General features: G+C 51.7%; 1 protein-coding gene across 2 annotated transcripts in view; it reads left to right on the top strand.

The window, feature by feature from the left end:
- The window catches only part of LOC144723049 (receptor-type tyrosine-protein phosphatase O-like), a 35,856-nt gene extending 16,983 nt beyond the window's left edge, over positions 1-18,873 (top strand). The window contains exons 3-14 of one of the 2 annotated variants that reach the window (XM_078601588.1): positions 2,234-2,348; positions 2,880-2,948; positions 6,594-6,629; positions 8,157-8,238; positions 11,195-11,285; positions 12,235-12,311; positions 12,991-13,125; positions 13,390-13,512; positions 13,971-14,125; positions 15,403-15,538; positions 17,352-17,472; positions 17,867-18,873. In XM_078601588.1, coding sequence (XP_078457714.1) covers positions 2,234-2,348; positions 2,880-2,948; positions 6,594-6,629; positions 8,157-8,238; positions 11,195-11,285; positions 12,235-12,311; positions 12,991-13,125; positions 13,390-13,512; positions 13,971-14,125; positions 15,403-15,538; positions 17,352-17,472; positions 17,867-17,880 — 1,154 coding nt within the window. In that variant the 3' untranslated portion in view covers positions 17,881-18,873. Of the gene's footprint in view, positions 1-2,233; positions 2,349-2,879; positions 2,949-6,593; positions 6,630-8,156; positions 8,239-11,194; positions 11,286-12,234; positions 12,312-12,990; positions 13,126-13,389; positions 13,513-13,970; positions 14,126-15,402; positions 15,591-17,351; positions 17,473-17,866 lie in introns of those variants that run through there. The other variant, XM_078601589.1, reaches the window with a different exon arrangement.
- Positions 18,874-19,560: the final 687 nt, after the last annotated feature.

The following is a 19,560-nucleotide window of genomic DNA, read 5'->3' as shown; positions in this document are numbered from 1 at the left end:
AGTGAGGTGTTTTATGACCTAGATTTGTGCAAGAATCACAGCCATTAATAGTGCTACAGTGCACTGCAGTGAAGTCTTTGATGACATACTTTCGTGCAAGATTCACTGCCATGAAATTCACACACGATACAATTATACTCTGCTCAATGTTTTCGTAAACATTACAGCTTCCGTCCAAGGACGGCCAAACAAGACAGTGTCGTGTGTAGTTGCCGACATTAGGGGGTCAAAGCGCAGTCCTGCAAATGCCTTGCTCGTGCCACTGCTTGCGAAAGGGCCTCCACTCGAAAGAGCTCAAACAGGAGCCCCCTCCAGACGCTGTCGGAAAAAAACCATGACAATACCCAGATTCTAGATTTGAGGCTTTCGTGACTGCAAGGATACAGCTGTCGTGGCTGTGACGGTTCCACCTGAAGACGGAAGCTCGTGTTGCCTCCGAAACGTCGTGATTTTTATTTTATTTTACTTTTATTAATTTTAATGTTTTACCTACGTGACTTCACCGAAAAAACCTAAGAATAAGAATACCCAGAGTTTACCCCACGACATGCCACCTGCCGACGGGCTAACCGTGTTGAACCCACGTACTGTTCAGCGGGTTGCTGGACGGAAAGCAGGGGGGGGATTGAAGGCAGATCGATGCCTGTGGTTTCAAACTGCCGCGCCAGGAGATCGAGTCGAAGCGTCGATCTCTGGACATTGTGGATGAGTCATCCACCAACCTGCGTCGTCACCGCAGGAATAGTTATATTCATCTATGTGAAGAAAGGGGGGGGGGAGGGGGGGCAGGTGGGAGGTGTATATTAAAACATAACAATCCATTTGGACAACGAGAGCAAACAGGAATCATCCGACGAAAATTCACCGTAGATTGGACAATGTGGCAGTGGATGACGACGCGAGGGTAAATGAGATGCGGTTATAATGGGTACGGCGTTGCGTAATGCGAAGCAACAAAAGGCGAGATGGTGGTGGAGGGTTGTTTTCTCTCTCTCTCTCTCTTCCGTTGTGATGAGCGGTTGTGTGTGTTTTTTTTTCGTTCTCGTGTTTTTTCTGCTCGGATGTCAATTAATGTTCATGAACGTCCGTGGCATGAATGGACGAGATGCAGGGACAGCGCGCGCGTGTGCGCGTGTGTGTGCGCGTGTCCAACTTGGCGTAACTTGTCAACAAAACCACGGATCGGCTGCGTTACGAGCTGCTGTGTCCTGCTACTGGGAGATGCGCGCGCGTGCACGCGTGGTGTGTGTGTGTGTCTCGTTTTGTAGATGACAAAATGAGAACACCATTCATCTCTATTCATCCATTATCTCAGGATCCGGTATCTCCGCTACTGGGAAAGTCATCGTCTCGCGAGGGCTGGCATTCACCTGTTTCGCACGTGTACATTTACACAGCCATGTTGTTGTCACTCTTGTTTGACCATATTTCACCGCGCTGGTTGGTGTCGGTTGGTGAAGGCAACATATGGCAGCAGCGTGACAAAATCCATTGTTGTTCCGTACGTCTATGCTCCCGTGTCTATGTCTGTGCTCACAGCCTTTACCAACCTGTACTGAGCAGCAGGCCCGTCCATCCATAGGGGGGTGCGAGGCCTGGGGCAAATCCCACAGTGTGCCCCCCCCCTCCCCCCGACGCCTTTGAACTAAACCGGGACTGTTAATCTCACACCGTGACGTCTAAGCACGCGGCCCCCCAAAGTGCGGGGCCCGGGGCGGTGGCTCCGATTCACCGTTACCCTCGGGACGGCTCTGCACAGCGTGCGGGGGAGGCTCAGATTCCGCGGTGAATAGACAATAGGCCTGTGTACGTGTACTGCACGTTGTGGAGACACCGTCTCACCGTTGTCCAGGGCGCCACGGTGGCCAGATGTAAACCACCTCGCCTGGTTTTCAGGAGGTTGTAGGTTTGATCTCAATCTTGATGCTTAACAATATATTTGAAGTTTGCGTGTCTCTCTCTCTCCCCGTGGTCGCGTGGATTTTCCTCCGGGTCCTCCGGAGGATTTGGCTGCTGCTAAACATTTCCACGCGATAAGCCACTTTCGTTGAGCCATCATTTCCGATGGGCAGGTGGCTTCTGGCAAAAAAAAAGCGAATAGCTCGGTGGGCCTTACCTGGGTGAAATAAAAAAAAAATAGTTTAGTTTAGTCGAGTCCACGATTCCCGTGTCACGTATCCCCCTCCCCTCCCACTCCCCCCACTCCACCTGCCTATGACGGGGACCCGGGAAGGCGAGGTTGCGGGCTCGGCAGACGCGGTTTTGCCGGCCGTGGTGGCTCTGGCGTTGGTCGGCGCTCTGCTGTCGGCCTGCGTCTTCCTGCGACTCCGGCGTGCCAAACACCCCAGGTGAGGACGAGGGCCCGGGAGGAGACGCCACTGGAGTTAGCCATGGCTGGGAATCGAACTCGTGTTGCACTTTAAGTGAGACCAATATTCCAAACGCTGCACTGTCCACCCCCGGTGATTCTCGTGCTTAGCGCGAGCAATATTTATCATAAATATATCATTAAAAATAATACTTAGGTAAGAACTCAGTTGCTGCATTCATACAAATATATTTAATCTGAAACTGCATTTGTATGGAAATCACAGTTATTATTATAATTGCTTCGTGAAAACTGATTAGATTCGCGATGTAAAAAACACACATCATGAATATTCTTCAATTCCCTCGATTTTATTGACGATAAGCTGTGATGTGTTTGTACTACGTGATGTGTTTATTAAATATAGTACTGACCTTTTGTTTGCTTGTCACCGTATCTGGCTATCTGTCCGCCTGTATCTCTCAGTGTTCCTCTCTGTCTGTCCGTCCATCTGCCCGTTGTGCCACCAAGTGCATTAATACTCCCCCCCCCCCCCCCCATCTTTTTCCAGGGGCTATGGCTCTGGCTCAGCAGTGACCTTATCTGTGGCCAACGGAGACGGGAAGCTACCCTTTACAAAGTGGGTGATGCCTCGTTTTTGACGCTGTTATGCAATTTGCGTGATGACACCACGAGCGGCGACCGATTGGTAAAGATGCGCTGTGAAGATGCGCTCAAGATGAATACAGTGATGTGCAAAAAGAAAAAAAAAGTCAAAATTTGACCGATCGAATTATGGTTGATGTGTTTGTTTGTTTGTTTTACTCTCCCGGCCACACACGTCCACAGCGGCGGTGACGCGGCCCAGGAGTAGCGCGTCCGCCCATTTCGTTGCAGGGGTTTTACGGTTCGAATTCCAGCGGCCGCCCTGGTTATTACCGCAGTGTGTAGTTACCGTGGTGATGCTGCGCACCGTCCACTTCAAATTGGACGTTAAAGACCCCCCCCCGCCCACCGTCACAGAATTCGCAAGAGCAGGCCATTGCGTGCCTGCGTCAGGGGTCCAAATTAGATAAATTCCCCCGCAAAGTTTAACAAAATCAACTTGAACGACAATCTCTCCGAGAAATACTTTAGAAAGCAAAGCGTAACGCAAAACAAAACGGCTCTTGTAGATGCACACCTTGGCTGCGTGCCCTGGGCTGTCCAACACGAGTGTGATCCTCCGTTAATGACAACATATAATTGACAACGTTGCACGTTTACTGTGAGGAGTGTTTAGCATATCTCGTCCTCGTGACGTTCTTGCGGTGTGACTGCTGTTGTAACTTGATCTATGTCTACGTAATGTGCAGCAGAGGGCGGTGCGGAAAAATGCATTGTTGTGCTGTACTTCTACGCAGCCCAAATCTATGTTCTCCACCGCCACCAACACGCACTGACCAGCGTGGTGCAGTTTTACCCCCCCCCGCCACGATTCGAACGGCATGGGGTAAGCGCCGATCCAGCCGTGGAATGACCAACAGGGCCGTACGTGCGCATGCACATCATAGCTCGCAGCACATTGCGGGAGCCCGTACTACAGCTAGGCCACGAAACGTCGAGCATTGTGGGAGCTGGTCTTGTCAAACCACGAGACATAGAGCATTGCGGGAGCTGGTCTTGTCAAACCACGAGACATAGAGCTTTGTGGGAGCTGGTCTTGTCAAACCACGAAACATAGAGCATTGTGGGAGCTGGTCTTGTCAAACCACGAAACGTAGAGCATTGTGGGAGCTGGTCTTGTCAAACCACGAGACATAGAGCATTGTGGGAGCTGTTCTTGTCAAACCACGAGACATAGAGCATTGTGGGAGCTGGTCTTGTCAAACCACGAGACATAGAGCATTGTGGGAGCTGGTCTTGTCAAACCACGAAACGTAGAGCATTGTGGGAGCTGGTCTTGTCAAACCACGAAACGTAGAGCATTGTGGGAGCTGGTCTTGTCAAACCACGAAACGTAGAGCATTGTGGGAGCTGGTATTGTCAAACCACGAAACGTAGAGCATTGTGGGAGCTGGTATTGTCAAACCACGAAACGTAGAGCATTGTGGGAGCTGGTCTTGTCAAACCACGAAACGTAGAGCATTGTGGGAGCTGGTATTGTCAAACCACGAAACGTAGAGCATTGTGGGAGCTGGTCTTGTCAAACCACGAAACGTAGAGCATTGTGGGAGCTGGTATTGTCAAACCACGAAACGTAGAGCATTGTGGGAGCTGGTCTTGTCAAACCACGAGACGTAAAGCATTGTGGGAGCTGGTCTTGTCAAACCAATGGAGATCAGTGCCTCCGTGGGAATACAAAATCAACCAATGGATGCCGCTCAGTCCGAGCTGCGACTACCCAGTAAACTTGCAACGTTGGCATGCGCTTGGAACCATTGGACGAACAGAAATAATAAAATAATAAAAATAAACATAATAAAGTAATTCTCACGACGTTTCGGCCACAACGCAAGCAGCCGTCCTCAGGTGAAGAACAGGTCTGTCGGGAAGACAGAGTCAGACTCTGTGGCCGAAACGCCATGAGAATTACTTTATTATGTTTAATTTTTATTATTTTATTATTTCCATTCTACGTGACTTTACCGAAAGAACCAAGAAGATGAATCCCTGCAGTCACGAAAGAAGCTTTAAATCGAAAAATTAATTGGACGAACGTTGGCCCGACGTTCCATGTTTACTTTGTTGACGGACTTCCAGATATGAATTGGTAATTTGACACAATCAAATGCAAGCTATCGCATTGCCGGGGGTTCGTGTTTTGCTTTCACAGTAAATGACAGTCAACTCTCAATTATCAGTGGTGACGTGGGGTTATGGATGGCCCCAGTAAAATAAACGCACGCGTAAAGCAAGGCGCTTACATACGGCCATAGAAGCATTGTTCTTGTTGACCGACTGACAATATGGGGTGAAGCAACAGAATGTGTCGTCCGTATGCATCGCTTCTTGAAGTAACCGGTTTCATTAGCAACACGTTTTTGGTCATGAGGGTGCCGAGTCATCGACCCTCGGCGAGTGAGGAGCGGGTCTAGTAAATCTGACGGAGACGCTTGAAGGCCCGCACCTCTTAAGCCCGGCTTCCGAGCGTCACTGCTCGTGGTTCCGCCTCGAGTCACGGACATTTACGCCTGCGAAATACTGGGCGTGTTACACATCATCATCATGAAACTGAAATACTGGGCGCGTTACACATCATCATCATGAAACCAAAATACTGGGCGCGTTACACATCATCATCATGAAGCCAAAATACTGGGCGCGTTACACATCATCATCATCAAACCGAAATACTGCGCCCGTTACACATCATCATCATGAAACCGAAATACTGCGCCTGTTACACATTGCATCACCATCAAACCAAAATACTGGGCGCGTTATACATCATCATCATCAAACCAAAATACTGTGCGCATTACACATCATCATCATCATCAAACCGAAATACTGGGCGCGTTACACATTACATCATCAAACCGAAATACTGTGCGCATTACACATCATCATCATCATCAAACCGAAATACTGCGCACGTTACATATTACATCATCATCATCAAACCAAAATGTTGCGCGTGTTACACATTGCATCATCATCAAACCAGGGTGAACGTAAAAGGCGTGGACAAGCGCGGATAGGGTGCACGGTGCCCAGATGTTAAAAATAGGCTAATTCCTCAGTGGGCTTTACCTGGTAAGATAAAACGTTTATATTTTATTTTCTATATTTTTTATCATTTTCTTGCCTTTTCTATACTTTGCACTCCTATCATGTTTTGTACTGTGAAAAAGAGCTTTATAGCTCATCCGATTCCTCCAGTATAAATTAATATTCTGATTCTGAATACCTCGCCTGGAATACAGGAGGTCGTGGGTTCAATTCCGACCCTGATGATGCCTGTATATTTTGCGTTTGCATGTCTCTCTCCCCGTGGTCACGTGGCTTTTTTCCGGGACCTCTGGTTTCCCCCTCCACAATTAGAATCAACATCACGCGTTTTAGAGTATTTGGCTGCTATACATTTCCACACGCTAAGCCACTTTGTTGAGCCATCATTTGTGGCCAGGTCGCCTTTGAAAAATAGCTATAGAGCTCAGTGGGCCTTACCTGGCAAAAATAAGAAAATAGAATAATTGTGCGCGGTTGTGCGTTGCTATAAACGTATCAGGAAACACGCGCGTCACAATTCCTTTCTATCGCTGTCTCTTTTTCGTTTATTCCACTCCCCCCCCCCCCACAGAGGCAGGAGCTTTGGGAGGCGAAAAAAGCACAAGCAGTAAGTAGTGGCGGCGCGCGGATGAGACCTCGCCGAGACGCGAGACTTACATGACCGCACCATCGCCGACAATCTCTCTCAACGGCGTCAATTCTTAGGCGGGGAAGTCAGATTATTGCCGCTGCAAAGGAGCACCGTCCTCACTTCTCGCATCTACCGGAGTTACGCCCATCAGGGGGAGGCTACAGCCCTGTTGAGAAGTTATTATTGTTCTTGCGTTTCTTCTTCTTCTTTCGTATGGCTGATGTCGATGCAGACAGAGCAACAACTGCAATTTAACATGCAGGGGGTCTAAGCCGGTTAACCGCGTCAGGAGCAGTAGCGGAGTGTATCATCGCCGTGATGTCTCCTTCGTATTTGTGGATCGGGCATCGCGTCGTTCCACGCCCGCCCGTCCACGTGTGAGATGAGCGAGGTGCTTTTTTATTATTACGGAGACTTTCCCGACCAATATTCTCCATGACAGGTTTTTTTTTTGGGTTAAATCGCGTAAATATACAAACGTGTCGTTAAAGCCGCCACCACCCGACACAGCCGATTAGGTTTGTCACGGAAACAGAACGTACCAATTCGTTACTAGTACAGCAACACCGGTGTGTTGGAGAGTAAACCCACAACAATTACAATTTGAGTCGTCAAATAGTTTAACGACATATTTGTATTTGCGTGGTCTAGTACAAAAAAACCCCTCTATTATAGGGGCTTTTATTTTGAAATGTTTTGTGTTTTGTTAGAGGGGAGGGGTGGGGTGTTTTTTTAAATTCACCCCTTGGGCCTTCAAGACGGGGCACTTTAAACAGAGCACCGCACGCGCAAGGCTCAGAATCTAACCAGCTTTTGAGCCCGAATCGTGCTCGGATGGGCGACCACCACACATGCCAGGTGCTGTAGGTGTACAGCCTGCATGGTGGGCAGCAGATGGCAGCGCAACTACATTCCATTGTTTGACACCGCACTCCTCCGCTCCCACACAGAGGCGTAGCTAGGGGGGGGGCGGGGGGTACATGTGTCCCCGGGCGCCAAGGTAAAGGGGCGCCAAGATGAGGCTTACAACGTTACATTGTAACTTATTGCGGTGGGCGCGGCAGCCTGAAACTACTGCACAAATCTACACCTCAACCTAAAAGTTTATATATCCCGCCACACACAGCCTACATGTCATGTAATTACATTTTGGTATGTTATTAAACGGGGGGGGGGGCGCCAATTTTATAGTTCGTCCCCGGGCGCAAAATATCCTAGCTACGCCACTGCTCCCACATCCACATGCAGGGAAACCACAGACTCGCCGATTTAACGGCTGGAGCTGTGGCGAATCTTGCGACCCGAGTTCTACGGCCGCCCGCCTTTACCGACCGGCATTAACCAGCGTAGTTGAGTGATGGTCAAGTAACCCCAACCCCCCCCCTCCCCCGTGGGGAAGCCCTCATCCAGCAGCGGATCGGCAGAAGGGGGCCGTGCACACGCGCGCACGGCACCGTGTGCGCTGCTCGTGGATGCGTTGTCTCACACCGTCTCTCCTTGCAGCCCAGTACCCATGTCCGAGTTCGGGCAGAACGTCCTCGCCATGTCTCGCGACTCGGGCTACAAGTTCACCGTGGAGTTTGAGGTGGGGGCCCCAGACACGGCTTCGTTTCTTTCTCACCAGTTGCCCCGCGGGCGGTCACCGCTAGACTGGAGGAGGAGGTGGCGGTGCACGACCACGAGTAGCCGAGCTCATAGCGAGAGAGCTGTTCGGGATTTTGGTGTCCGCTGGCTGCGGGAAAACATTTTCAGGGTTGCCGACCCAGACAGATCCTCCTTATAACTCTTCTATTGCTACTAGCATAGTTTATCTTCCGGTGATATTTACTGTAAACTAAACTTACTTTTGTTTTGTAACCAGGTAAGGCCCCCTGAGATATACAGTTATTTTTCAGTGATGACTTGGACACAAATAATAGCTCAACAAAGTGGCTTATCACGTGGAAATCTTTCGCAGCCAAATAATCTGAACGCATGTTTCTAAATGTGGAGGGGAAAATCCACAAAACCACGTGGCGAATATGCAAACTCCAAATATACAGCAGCAGGCGTCACGGTTGGGATGAAACCCACGACCTCCTGTATACCAGGCGAGGGAGTTAACAGCTCGCTGATTCCTTCACCCATGACGAGGACTTGGTCTACACGACTGTTTCGTTACATCCACAGCGTGTCCAGCCGTCACGCTGCAGGTCACAACAACACACACTCACTCACCCACTCATCCACCCACCCATCTACCCCACTCACTCACCACACTGCAGGCCACGATACTTATCTTGCTGCTTCTTCCCTTGCTGCTTCTTCCCTCACGGTGCTCCACTTTGGAATTCCCTCCCATCGTCTGTTCCCCCCCCCCCCCCCCAAAAAAAAAAATATCTTACCACAATAAGCCCGATCAGTTCAAGAAACGCGTTCAGCTCTTTATCCGTTACAGCTTTAAAAAGGTGCCGTTTGTTGCTGGCCGCTTGGCGTGTCTTGGCCTTCGGACCCGTGCTGAGCGACCGGCGACAGCGAGAGAGAAAGAAAAAATAACAACGCCACCTCCACGTGTCCCCAGCTGAATGAAGCCCTGGGGGCACAGCAGACGTTCGCTGCTCTGTGTTATTGACATAATCGCCCCGATTGGGCAAGCAGACCCCATCGTGTCAGCCACCCGCTGGCAGGAAAATTGTGTACCCAGAGGCCAGACAGGTCCCGCACCCCCCAACCCCCCAGTTAACCTTGCCGCGAAGCTGTTGAGAGCCAGCAAGGGCAACTGTCCACCCACAAACCAGAGCTCCCAGACCGTGAGTCATTCGTCCAGTCGCCAATTAAAAAAACAATCCCACCCGCCCAGTACGAATAATAAACAAGGTTATAATAGACACATTGATATCGTGGCCGTTATCATACGGGGTGGGGTGGCTGGTGGCAGTGGTGACGCTCGCGCCTCACGCCAGGAAGGGCCTGGGTTCGATTACGGACACAGGCAACTTTCTGTGTGGAGTTTGTTAGTTCTCGCTCTGTCCTGCAGGAGTTTCCCCAGGGTTCTCTGGTTTCCTCCCACAGCAAACTTCCACCCCCCCCCCCCCCCCAATAATCTAACTGGTTTTGACTTAACATGCCAATGCTGAGAAATAACCTTCAAATGATTAAAGTTGGATTACATTTTCATACAGATCACACTCAAATATTATTATTCATGCAGGATTCAATCTTTTACCACACTTCCTCTTCTCACAAGTCTGACGTATACGTATTTCAGATGCTATCATACTTCACGCAAATATTAATCGAGCAGCATTGAACCATTTACGGGCGGTCAATCATTTACATCTCTCGCAAAAACTCTACGCAAGTCGTAAGCGACCATTGCCCTTTAGCCCGCGGAGTGAACGAGACCGGACAAAAGAGACGACCACGAACAATACACAACGCGACGGAGACCCAAGAGAATACATCTTAATTTTTTTACTTAAAACTGAGTATCCAATCCGAATAGTGAAACCCGCAACGGTGGCTCGGCGAAGCGTTTACACTCTTGCTCCGGGATCAGGTGACCTGTGTTACAACAACAGCTCTCCGCCCACGTCACGACTGGACAACCTCGTGGGGGGCAGTGGCTTTGCCCTCCGCCACACCTGCCCCCCCTCTCCAGAGACCCCCCGCCCGGCCATGGGGAACGCACACACGTGCGTGTGTGTGCGTGTGTGTGCGCGCGAGGGTTTTGCAAACACAAAGAGTGGTGGGAGCAGTGGTTGTCGCACCTGCGCTACGAACCTGGTTCCCCCAATACATTCCGAGGGCCCGCTGCTAGTAGGTACGGCAAGTGATGTTTGAGCCTGTGTCTGGGAATCTCCTAGGCCGACTCAGCCTCAAATAAGTACCTGGTGTGGTGTGTAAATATCGGCACTCGCGAGAGAGAGGACGTTCGCCCGGCTATGAATGGTGCTGGCCACACCACCTTGTCGTGTGGCGTTCCCAGCCTTAACAGGTGCTCGCAAACAGAACTTACCCCGAGTATCTATAAAGAGGGCACCTCTAAAGTTGAGGTGTATTTGGTTAACCGGGTGAGAACTCACAGAGACGAGGATAGTCTCACAAGCGAGAGTGACCTGGCTCACCAACATGACAAAAGCGAAACAAGTTCAAGCAATTTCGATTTAAAGCTTTCGTGACTGCAGGGATTCATCTTCTTGGTCCTTTCGGTAAAGTCACGTAGAAGGTAAGTAATCAAATAATAAGAATAAAACATAATAAAATAATTCAGTTTTAGTTTTATTATTGTATTACTTCCCTTCTACGTGACTTTACCGAAAGAACCAAGAAGATGAAGTTCAAGCAAGCACAGCAGTGAAGCGAAGTCGTAGCAAAATACAAACAGCCATAACCCATTTAAAACGTAACGTTGAATAATGAATTCTCTGCAGCGCACACGGTGACTCGGGCACATTATTTCGAGACTGACCAGTCTACAATTACAGTCAAGTCACAGAACAACACCGCACGGGAAACGGGTGACGAATGGCGCTAATAATCTCTGCGTGTGGATTCCGCAGGAGCTGCGGTTGATCGGAGCGGAGTTTTCGCACGAAGCAGCGGACCATTTGGCCAATCGGGGCAAAAATCGCTACACCAACATCCTGCCGTGTGAGTCGCTCGCGCACGAGGCGTGCCGAGAGACGCCGATTCGCCCGTCGTGTCTGCGAGGCCGATAAAATAATATCGTGAGAGTTGTTTTTATTTCATCTTGATTTGACGCTTTCGTGACTGCAGGAATCCATACCCTTTGGTTCTTTCGGTAAAGTCACGTAGGTATAAAATAAAATAAATCATTATTTTATTTTGTTATTCTTTTTTACAATGTATACAGCGCCGTAACATGGCAGGGATGCCGAACAAATGACGATGACACTACACGCGACATAACCTCGCTCTATTTAAGACCGTAAACAGGAAGACTTATTAACAATTCTGGAAAATCGCCTGATGAAGCTGGTTGTAATCACCGGCGAAAAGTCACAGTACTCAAATTGTTAACGTTGTGGGTTTACTCTCAAACACACCAATCAAGGTTGGAATCGAACCCACTACGCTTACAATCCAGGCGAGGTCGTTAACATCTCACCACCGTGGTGCCATTGACAAATGAACCTTATGGCGGGGCCCTGGGGTTCCGAATAAACGGAAGTCGAAATCGTAATAAATTGATTTACTTTTGGCGACTCCGTCCCACCGCGCACATAAACGCCGCGACCCACCAGAAATCAATCCTTTCGTTCTTCACCAAGCACCCGTCGTGGCCAAAATTGCCGTAGTCATAAACAAAACTTTGAAACGTTGATGAGCGCATCGTGTAGAGCTCGTCGAGAGGAATAGATCGCCGCGTCGTTCGCCTTCAACAGACGTGAAATGACGTCGCAACGCAGTTTATGCAAGATCCGGGGGCTTGTGGGACCCCGGGGTCCCGCCAAAACGTTCAAATGTGTTGAGTGTTTAGTTACTTGTGCTCGCAGCAGCAGCGTCACCGAGTAACCCGTTTAATTTTAGACCTCGAGACGACCCTTTGAGTGACCCTGGCCGCCGCTGTCACCTGCAGATGACTTCAGCCGCGTCATCTTGTCCAGCATCGAGGGCGAGGAGGGGTCCGACTACATCAACGCCAACTACATCCCCGTAGGTGCCACGCAGCCTCTCGGCTATCGAGTGCGCAGGCGGTGCAACCGCACACCGGGGCCCACGGGCGGGGTCGGAGGGGCCCTGATGCCGGCCGACGAAGAGAGGAGACATTGGACAGGGGACGGGGGGGTCCCGGGGGGGGGGGGGTCCCGTTTCATTACTTGCACCGGGGCCCATTCCAAACACGCGAGGCCAGGCCATTGGCCCGGCTGATGCTCTATTTGAATACCAGAGGGCAGGATGACGGACAGGATTGATGTGACACTTGCGTGACACTCACCTGACCCTCTTCAGACATCGCCCCAGCATTCACCCGAGCCGGAGTAACCGATATCTGGAGGCACACACACCACACACCGCACACCGCATCACACACACCGCACACCGCATCAAACACACTACACACCGCATCACGCACACAGCACACCGCATTACACACCACGCACCGCATCACACACACCGCACACCGCATCACACACCGCACACCGCATCAAACACACTACACACCGCATCACGCACACAGCACACCGCATCACACACCACACACCGCATCACACACACCGCACAACACATCACGCACACCGCACAACACATCACGCACTCCGCATCACACACACCGCACAACACATCACGCACACCGCACAACACATCACGGACGCCGCGTGCTGCCCCCCAGGGCCACCGCTCTCCCAAGGAGTACATCGCGGCGCAGGGCCCCCTGCCCAGCACGTGCGACGACTTCTGGCGCATGGTGTGGGAGCAGGACACGCGCGTCGTCGTGATGCTCACGCAGTGCGTGGAGAGAGGACGGGTGAGCCCACGCGCGGGACACGGCACATGAGACACTCTCGCTCGCTCGCTCACGGGTGATCACAAGCAGGGTGCTAGACACTCGTGGCGCTCAATCGCTTGCCCATTTATCCCGTCGCCTGAGCGTTCATTCTCTCGATCGTTCGTTCGCGAACGAACTGGCCAGGAGGCATCGCAGCGCGGCAGCAAACGACGATCGCAATGAGGCGGATTTGCACAACGAGCGTCCCTGCGGGTCGGCTCATGTCCGTGGCTCCGCCCGCAGATCAAGTGCGAGCACTACTGGCCGTTCGACGAGGAGGTGGTGGACTACCGCGGCTTCGTCGTGCGCCGCATCTCCGAGTCGGCGCTCGCCGAGTGGACCGTGCGCGAGTTCCAGATCGGCCGGGTACGTTGCAGCCGATGCCCTCCCTCGCACGCGGCGGTGGTGGTGGTGGTGATGCTTGCGACGGTGGTGGTGGTGGTGCTGGTGGAGGTGATATATATGATGGTAATGGTGGTGGTGATGACCGTTGGTGGTGGTGGCGATCATGGCAATTAGGATGGTTGGTTACGTACGGTGCAAAAGAAATTCAACGTACATATAGTACGTACATGATGGTGGTGATGGTCGTCAATTTGGTGGTGGTGGCGGCGGTGATGGTAGCGACCATGATGGTGGTGTTGGTGGTGAATAATGTGGTGGTTCTGATTGCGGCAGTGGCAATGGCGATGAACGATAATCACGCCGACGGCAGCAGCAGCAGTAGCGACAACAGCGACGGCTTTGGACGTGGCGACGTTGACATTGATCAATGACGACGGACGGGACGAGTGCGCTAACGAACGACGATTGTGCGTCGACAGGACGGGGAGACGCGCGTGGTGCGGCAGTTCCACTACACGGCGTGGCCCGACCACGACGTGCCGAGCGAGAGCTGCACGCGCCGCGTGCTCGAGTTCGTGCGCACCGTGCGCTGCCACGTGACGCCGGGCTCAGCACCCATCGTCGTTCACTGCAGGTAACCGCGCCGCGCTCGCTCGAATCGATCGATCGATCGCTCGCGCTGCGAACTTTTTTTTCCGTTTTATTTACAGGGTGTTTCAAAATTGATGGCCCCAATTTCAAAGCAGTATATTTCACGATGGCAACATGTTCCAATTGCACAAAAAGTGACAAACGGTTTAATGAGTTCAATCTAGATTTGAAGTTTTTTCGTGGCTGCAGGGATACATACTCTTTGGTTCTTTCGGTAAAGTCACGTACCCTCCTACCTCTCCCCTCTCATCTCACTATATTCCCCTCCACGCACTCTCCTACCTCTCCCCTCTCATCTCACTCTACTCCCCTCCACGCACTCTCCTACCTCTCATCTCACTCTACTCCCCTCCCCGCACTCTCCTACCTATCCACTTTCATCTCCCTCTATTACCCTACACTCTCACTACTCCAGCAACAGACAACTTTTATTGAAGCCCCCAGTCAACCATCACTCGGTGGGAGGTCGCCCCTTCTCCTGTGCTGCCTTCATGATCACATACTTCATATCATTCTAGGTGATTTGGTCTTAACAGGTGTTGCCATCTCTCTACCACCCTGAATGTTGGATTTTTATATTGTTTACCTCTTCAAAGTTTCATCCAAATATTATTTTAATCGCCCCGTATTGATCTTGTTGATCGCTCCGTGCCGATCGCTCCATGTCGACCTCGCTGCATTTGATCTCTTTGTGTTGACCGCTCCGCTTTGACCGCTCCATGTTGACCGCTCCGTGTTGACCACTCCATGTTGACCGTTCCTTGTTGATCGCTGCGTATTGATCTCGTCGTATTGACCATTCCATATTGACCACTCTATGTTGAACCGCTCCGCGTTGATCGCTCCACGTTGACCACTCCGTGTTGACCGTTCCTTGTTGATCGCTGCGTATTGATCTCGTCGTGTTGACCATTCCATATTGACCACTCTATGTTGAACCGCTCCGCGTTGATCGCTCCACGTTGACCACTCCGTGTTGACCGTTCCTTGTTGATCGCTGCGTATTGATCTCGTCGTGTTGACCACTCCATATTGAACACTCCATGTTGAACCGCTCCGCGTTGACCGCTCCACATTGACCACTCCATGTTGATCGCTTCGTGTTGACCACCCCGCATTGACCACCCTGCATCGACCACTCCATGGTGACCGCCTCGTGTCGACTGCTCCGCATCGACCACTCCATTTTTACCGCCCCGTGTTAACCGCTCCATGTTGCCCATCCTTGTGTTGACCATCGCTTCTCGACCACCGTCGCAGCGCGGGCGTGGGTCGCACGGGGACGTTCATTGCCCTGGATCGGCTCATCCAGCACCTGCAGGAGCTCGACTTTGTGGACATTCTGGGCCTGGTGGCCGAGCTGCGACTCCACCGCGCGAGCATGGTGCAGACAGAGGCAAGGCACCCGCAGTAGCATCACCACCGTCACTGTCGCTAGCGTCTTCACGGTACGGCGCACGCACCATCGCAGCAGCCATCGGTGCCATCGGCAACGTCATCTTCGTCGTTGTCCTCATTGCCATGCCGTCGTCGTCACTGTTATCTTTGTCGTCTTCAATCTTAATTTTGGAGCTTTCGTGACTGCAGGAATTATTCTTTGTTTTTTTCGGTAAAGTCACGTATAAAGATAAAATAATTTATTCTCTCTCTGCCTGTATATTTAGTGTAATTTTTTCTGTCTACACTCGTTTTTTGTTGTTCTTAGGTTCTGCTCTGTCTGTGTGTCTCCGTTCCTCTTTTTTTTGTCTTTCTTTGGAATTTTCACACTTAAATTCTAACTTAGCAATCTTTGAAATACGTAATCGACCAGGCTATGCGTTAATTGTGTGTTGACCGACTCTCTGTGTCGTTTTACATAACATTTCGATACTTTGCTAAGTTATTTAATTTAGTGTGTTCTTTCTCCCTCTAAGCCTTCGTACTCAGTGACATGTAAATTTTTTCTCTAACCCCCTCCCTCTCTCTGCCTCCGCCCCCCTCTATCTATTTAAGGCCACCCCACAGAGACGATCACCCCTCTCTGTACCTGTGTTGCTCTCGCTATGTATCTTGGTGATATCTGTCTGCTTATATGTCTGTCTATAGTTTTCTGGTTAGATTTTATGTCGCTATTTCACTATACCTGATGATGATTGCTTGTGTTGCAATCGAAACGTCGTATGCTATTATTTAATTTATTATTTTATCTTTATACGTGACTTTACCGAAAAAACCAAAGAATAATTTGTCGTCTTCATCAATGCCAATTTCATCACCACCACCATCAATCACTGTTATCATTAATGTCAACATTATCATGGTCTTTGTGTCTGTGGGACTATCCATGTGTATATGTGTGTATCATAGGTGCTTGCTAACAGCACTTGCCCCAAAATTCAGTTTCGGCTATATGGGGGAATCTTTGTCTTTGTCTGTGTACGGGTGGCTAATGCATGGTGAGTTGGCACAGTTGAGAGGGCAGTTGGTGCATCTGCCAATCATCTCAGTCAGTCAATCCCATAACACCTGGGTCTATCCTGTGACCTGGCAGCAGAAAGCCTGGCACACGTCAAGCGATGTCATCAACGTGCAACTGGCCTGGCACAAGCGCCACTTAATGGCGAATGGCGGCTGCTGTTGTGTGCACGTGTGTGTAAATATGTACAATACTTGATGGCGTGTGCTCATGAGTATGTGTGTTTGTGTGCAAGCCCCATGCATGCATATTTACGTGTTCCTGCGTGTCTGTATATCCGCGGTGCTGGCCAACCACCTCATCGTGTACCGTGTCGGCCTTCATAGGTGCTCGCTAATAGCACTTGACCCAAAAGCCTGTTGAGGCTTTAAGGCTTTAAAGGGGACATTTGTCCTTGTGTATCCATGTGTCTGTTCATGTGTGTGTCCCTGGTGGGGAGCGGTGGTGCAGCGGTTAGCGTGCGGCGCTACGAACCCGGTGACCCTAGTAGATTTCCCGCTCAAGGCACAACACCGGTGACGATTATCTAAACCGGTCCTAGGCCCCCCCTAGGGCGACTCAGCCTAAAATGAGTACCCGGTGCGGTGTGTAAACATTGCCACTGGGGAGACAAATGCGGCCGGGCGTGGTGCTGGCCACCCACCCCCTCGTGTGCTGTTCCGGCCTTCATAGGCGCTACTCGCTAACAGCACTTGCCCCCACAGTCTGATGAAGGCTATACGGGGGATCTTTGTCTCTTGTCTTTGCATGGCAGGTGCAGTACGTGTTCATCCACCTGTGCGTGCTGGAGATGTGGAGGCAGTCTGGCCAGGCGAGCGGGCTGAGCGAGGCTGTGTACGAGAACGTTCGCTCGGGCGCGCTGCTTCACCCGCCCGGTGAGGGTCGAGGAGGGTTCAGAGCAGTGGAAACTATTTTGTGTTCTCACTACTTTTAGTTTTACCAGGTAAAGCCCACTGAGCTATATAGAGCTCTTTTTACAGAAGTGACCCGGCTATCACACAGTGGACAGCGATCGTCATGTGTGTGGGGGGGGGGGGGGGGACATGCACAGCGAGCCAAACACTCGAAACGCGCGTTCATTCTAAAAGCGGAGGGGGAAATCCGGTGCCAGCCGCGCTAATCCGAGGTACGGCGGTGTGGGGAAGGACCACAAACTAAGCACAAACAAAACGAGATGTGCGTGCGTGTAACTCGGTGGCGTTCTCCGACAGTGCCACCCCCCCCCCCGCCCCCTTCTGCACGTCTCACGGCGTCGTTCTTGTCTCCTAGACGTCATCTACTGAACGCCGCGGGGAGGCAAGAGCGCAGCAGGAGCTTTCTCCAAGTCCGCCGAAGGGGGCTTTGCCCTTCGGCGGGTCCCAAGGAGGCGATGATCGTTTCACGAAACAGGAAAATAAAAATACGAAAAGCATCGCCGGAGGTCCCCCCCCCCCCCGAACCCTGCCCCCCGAAACTAAACGGAGTTCGCTCCAAGCGAGGAGTTCGCTCAATCGTCGTCGACAAACGAAACGATCGGCAAAAAAACAAAACAACAATTTACGCGAGGCTGAAGATTGACAGCAGAAGATTGTACCGTTATATAAGCGCCCTGCTCCACAAGTCCTGCATATGAATGCGGGTCACCCTGTAACGGTGAAGAAGTCGTCATCCACACGGGAATGCAGACGGGTCGATTGAAACCCGGCCAACTGGAACACGAGCTGCAGCGGTGATCGGATTTTGGACACACAAAAGAGGGCGGCGGTAATGGGGAGGTTGGGTGACCGCCTCATAGACCAGTGGTGGTGGGGGGGGGGGCAGGAGGGGGCAGGACACCCTCTTCATTCTGTCCACTCGGTGTAAAACTACACGAGTGGGACGAGACGTTACGAGTGCAGACCGCGACGGTCCCAACTGCTGCAGGATCTAGCAGCAGGAAGGAAGAGATGGAGGCGTGGTGCCGGGCAGCGAGATGCTCAAACAAACACACAACCAGGAGGTAGGGGCCACAGAAGCCCGGATTTCAGCTCTACTCTTCCTCTCTGCATCGTTTGCGCTGCCCTCGGTGGTGGCGGGGGGCACCATCGTGGCAGCAGTCGAGGGCGCAGGCCCTGGGGGTGTCCGAGTGACGCCACACGCGGTGGACTACAACGCACGGGCGCGGGGGAGACGCGGCACCACCGCCCCCCCCCCCCCCCCCTGGTGGAACCCCACGTCCGGGCCGCCACTTCGGAGCACGCGACCAACAAGAGCCTCGTCGCGACGTCTCTCTGGAGAGCGTAAAGCACCACCACCACCACCACCACGTGTAGCAACCCATACACCACCACCACCACCACCACGTGTAGCAACCGCAACACCACCACCACCACGTGTATCAATCACAACACCACCACCACGTGTAGCAACCGCAACACCACTACCACCACGTGTATCAATCACAACACCACCACCACCACGTGTAGCAACCGCAACACCACCACCACCACGTGTATCAATCACAACACCACCACCACCACGTGTAGCAACCGCAACACCACCACCACCACGTGTATCAATCACAACACCACCACCACCACGTGTAGCAACCGCAACACCACTACCACCACGTGTAGCAACCACAACACCACCACCACCACCACCACGTGTAGCAACCACAACACCACCACCACCACGTGTAGCAACCGCAACACCACCACCACCACGTGTAGCAACCGCAACACCACCACCACCACCACGTGTAGCAACCGCAACACCACCACCACGTGTAGCAACCGCAACACCACCACCACCACGTGTAGCAACCGCAACACCACCACCACCACGTGTAGCAACCGCAACACCACCACCACGTGTAGCAACCGCAACACCACCACGTGTATCAACCCCACCAACAGCACGGTGTCCAAGCTCAACACCACCAGCACCACCATCACATGTTCCAGCCTCAACACCATCACCAAGGAGTTCAACCTCAACACCAC

The sequence above is a fragment of the Lampetra planeri genome, chromosome 16 (genome assembly GCF_965212315.1).
Source record: "Lampetra planeri chromosome 16, kcLamPlan1.2.h2, whole genome shotgun sequence".
Classification (NCBI taxonomy): Eukaryota; Metazoa; Chordata; class Hyperoartia; order Petromyzontiformes; family Petromyzontidae; genus Lampetra; species Lampetra planeri.
Note: the sequence above shows the minus strand (reverse complement) of the source record. Positions and strands in the feature narration are given on the sequence as shown.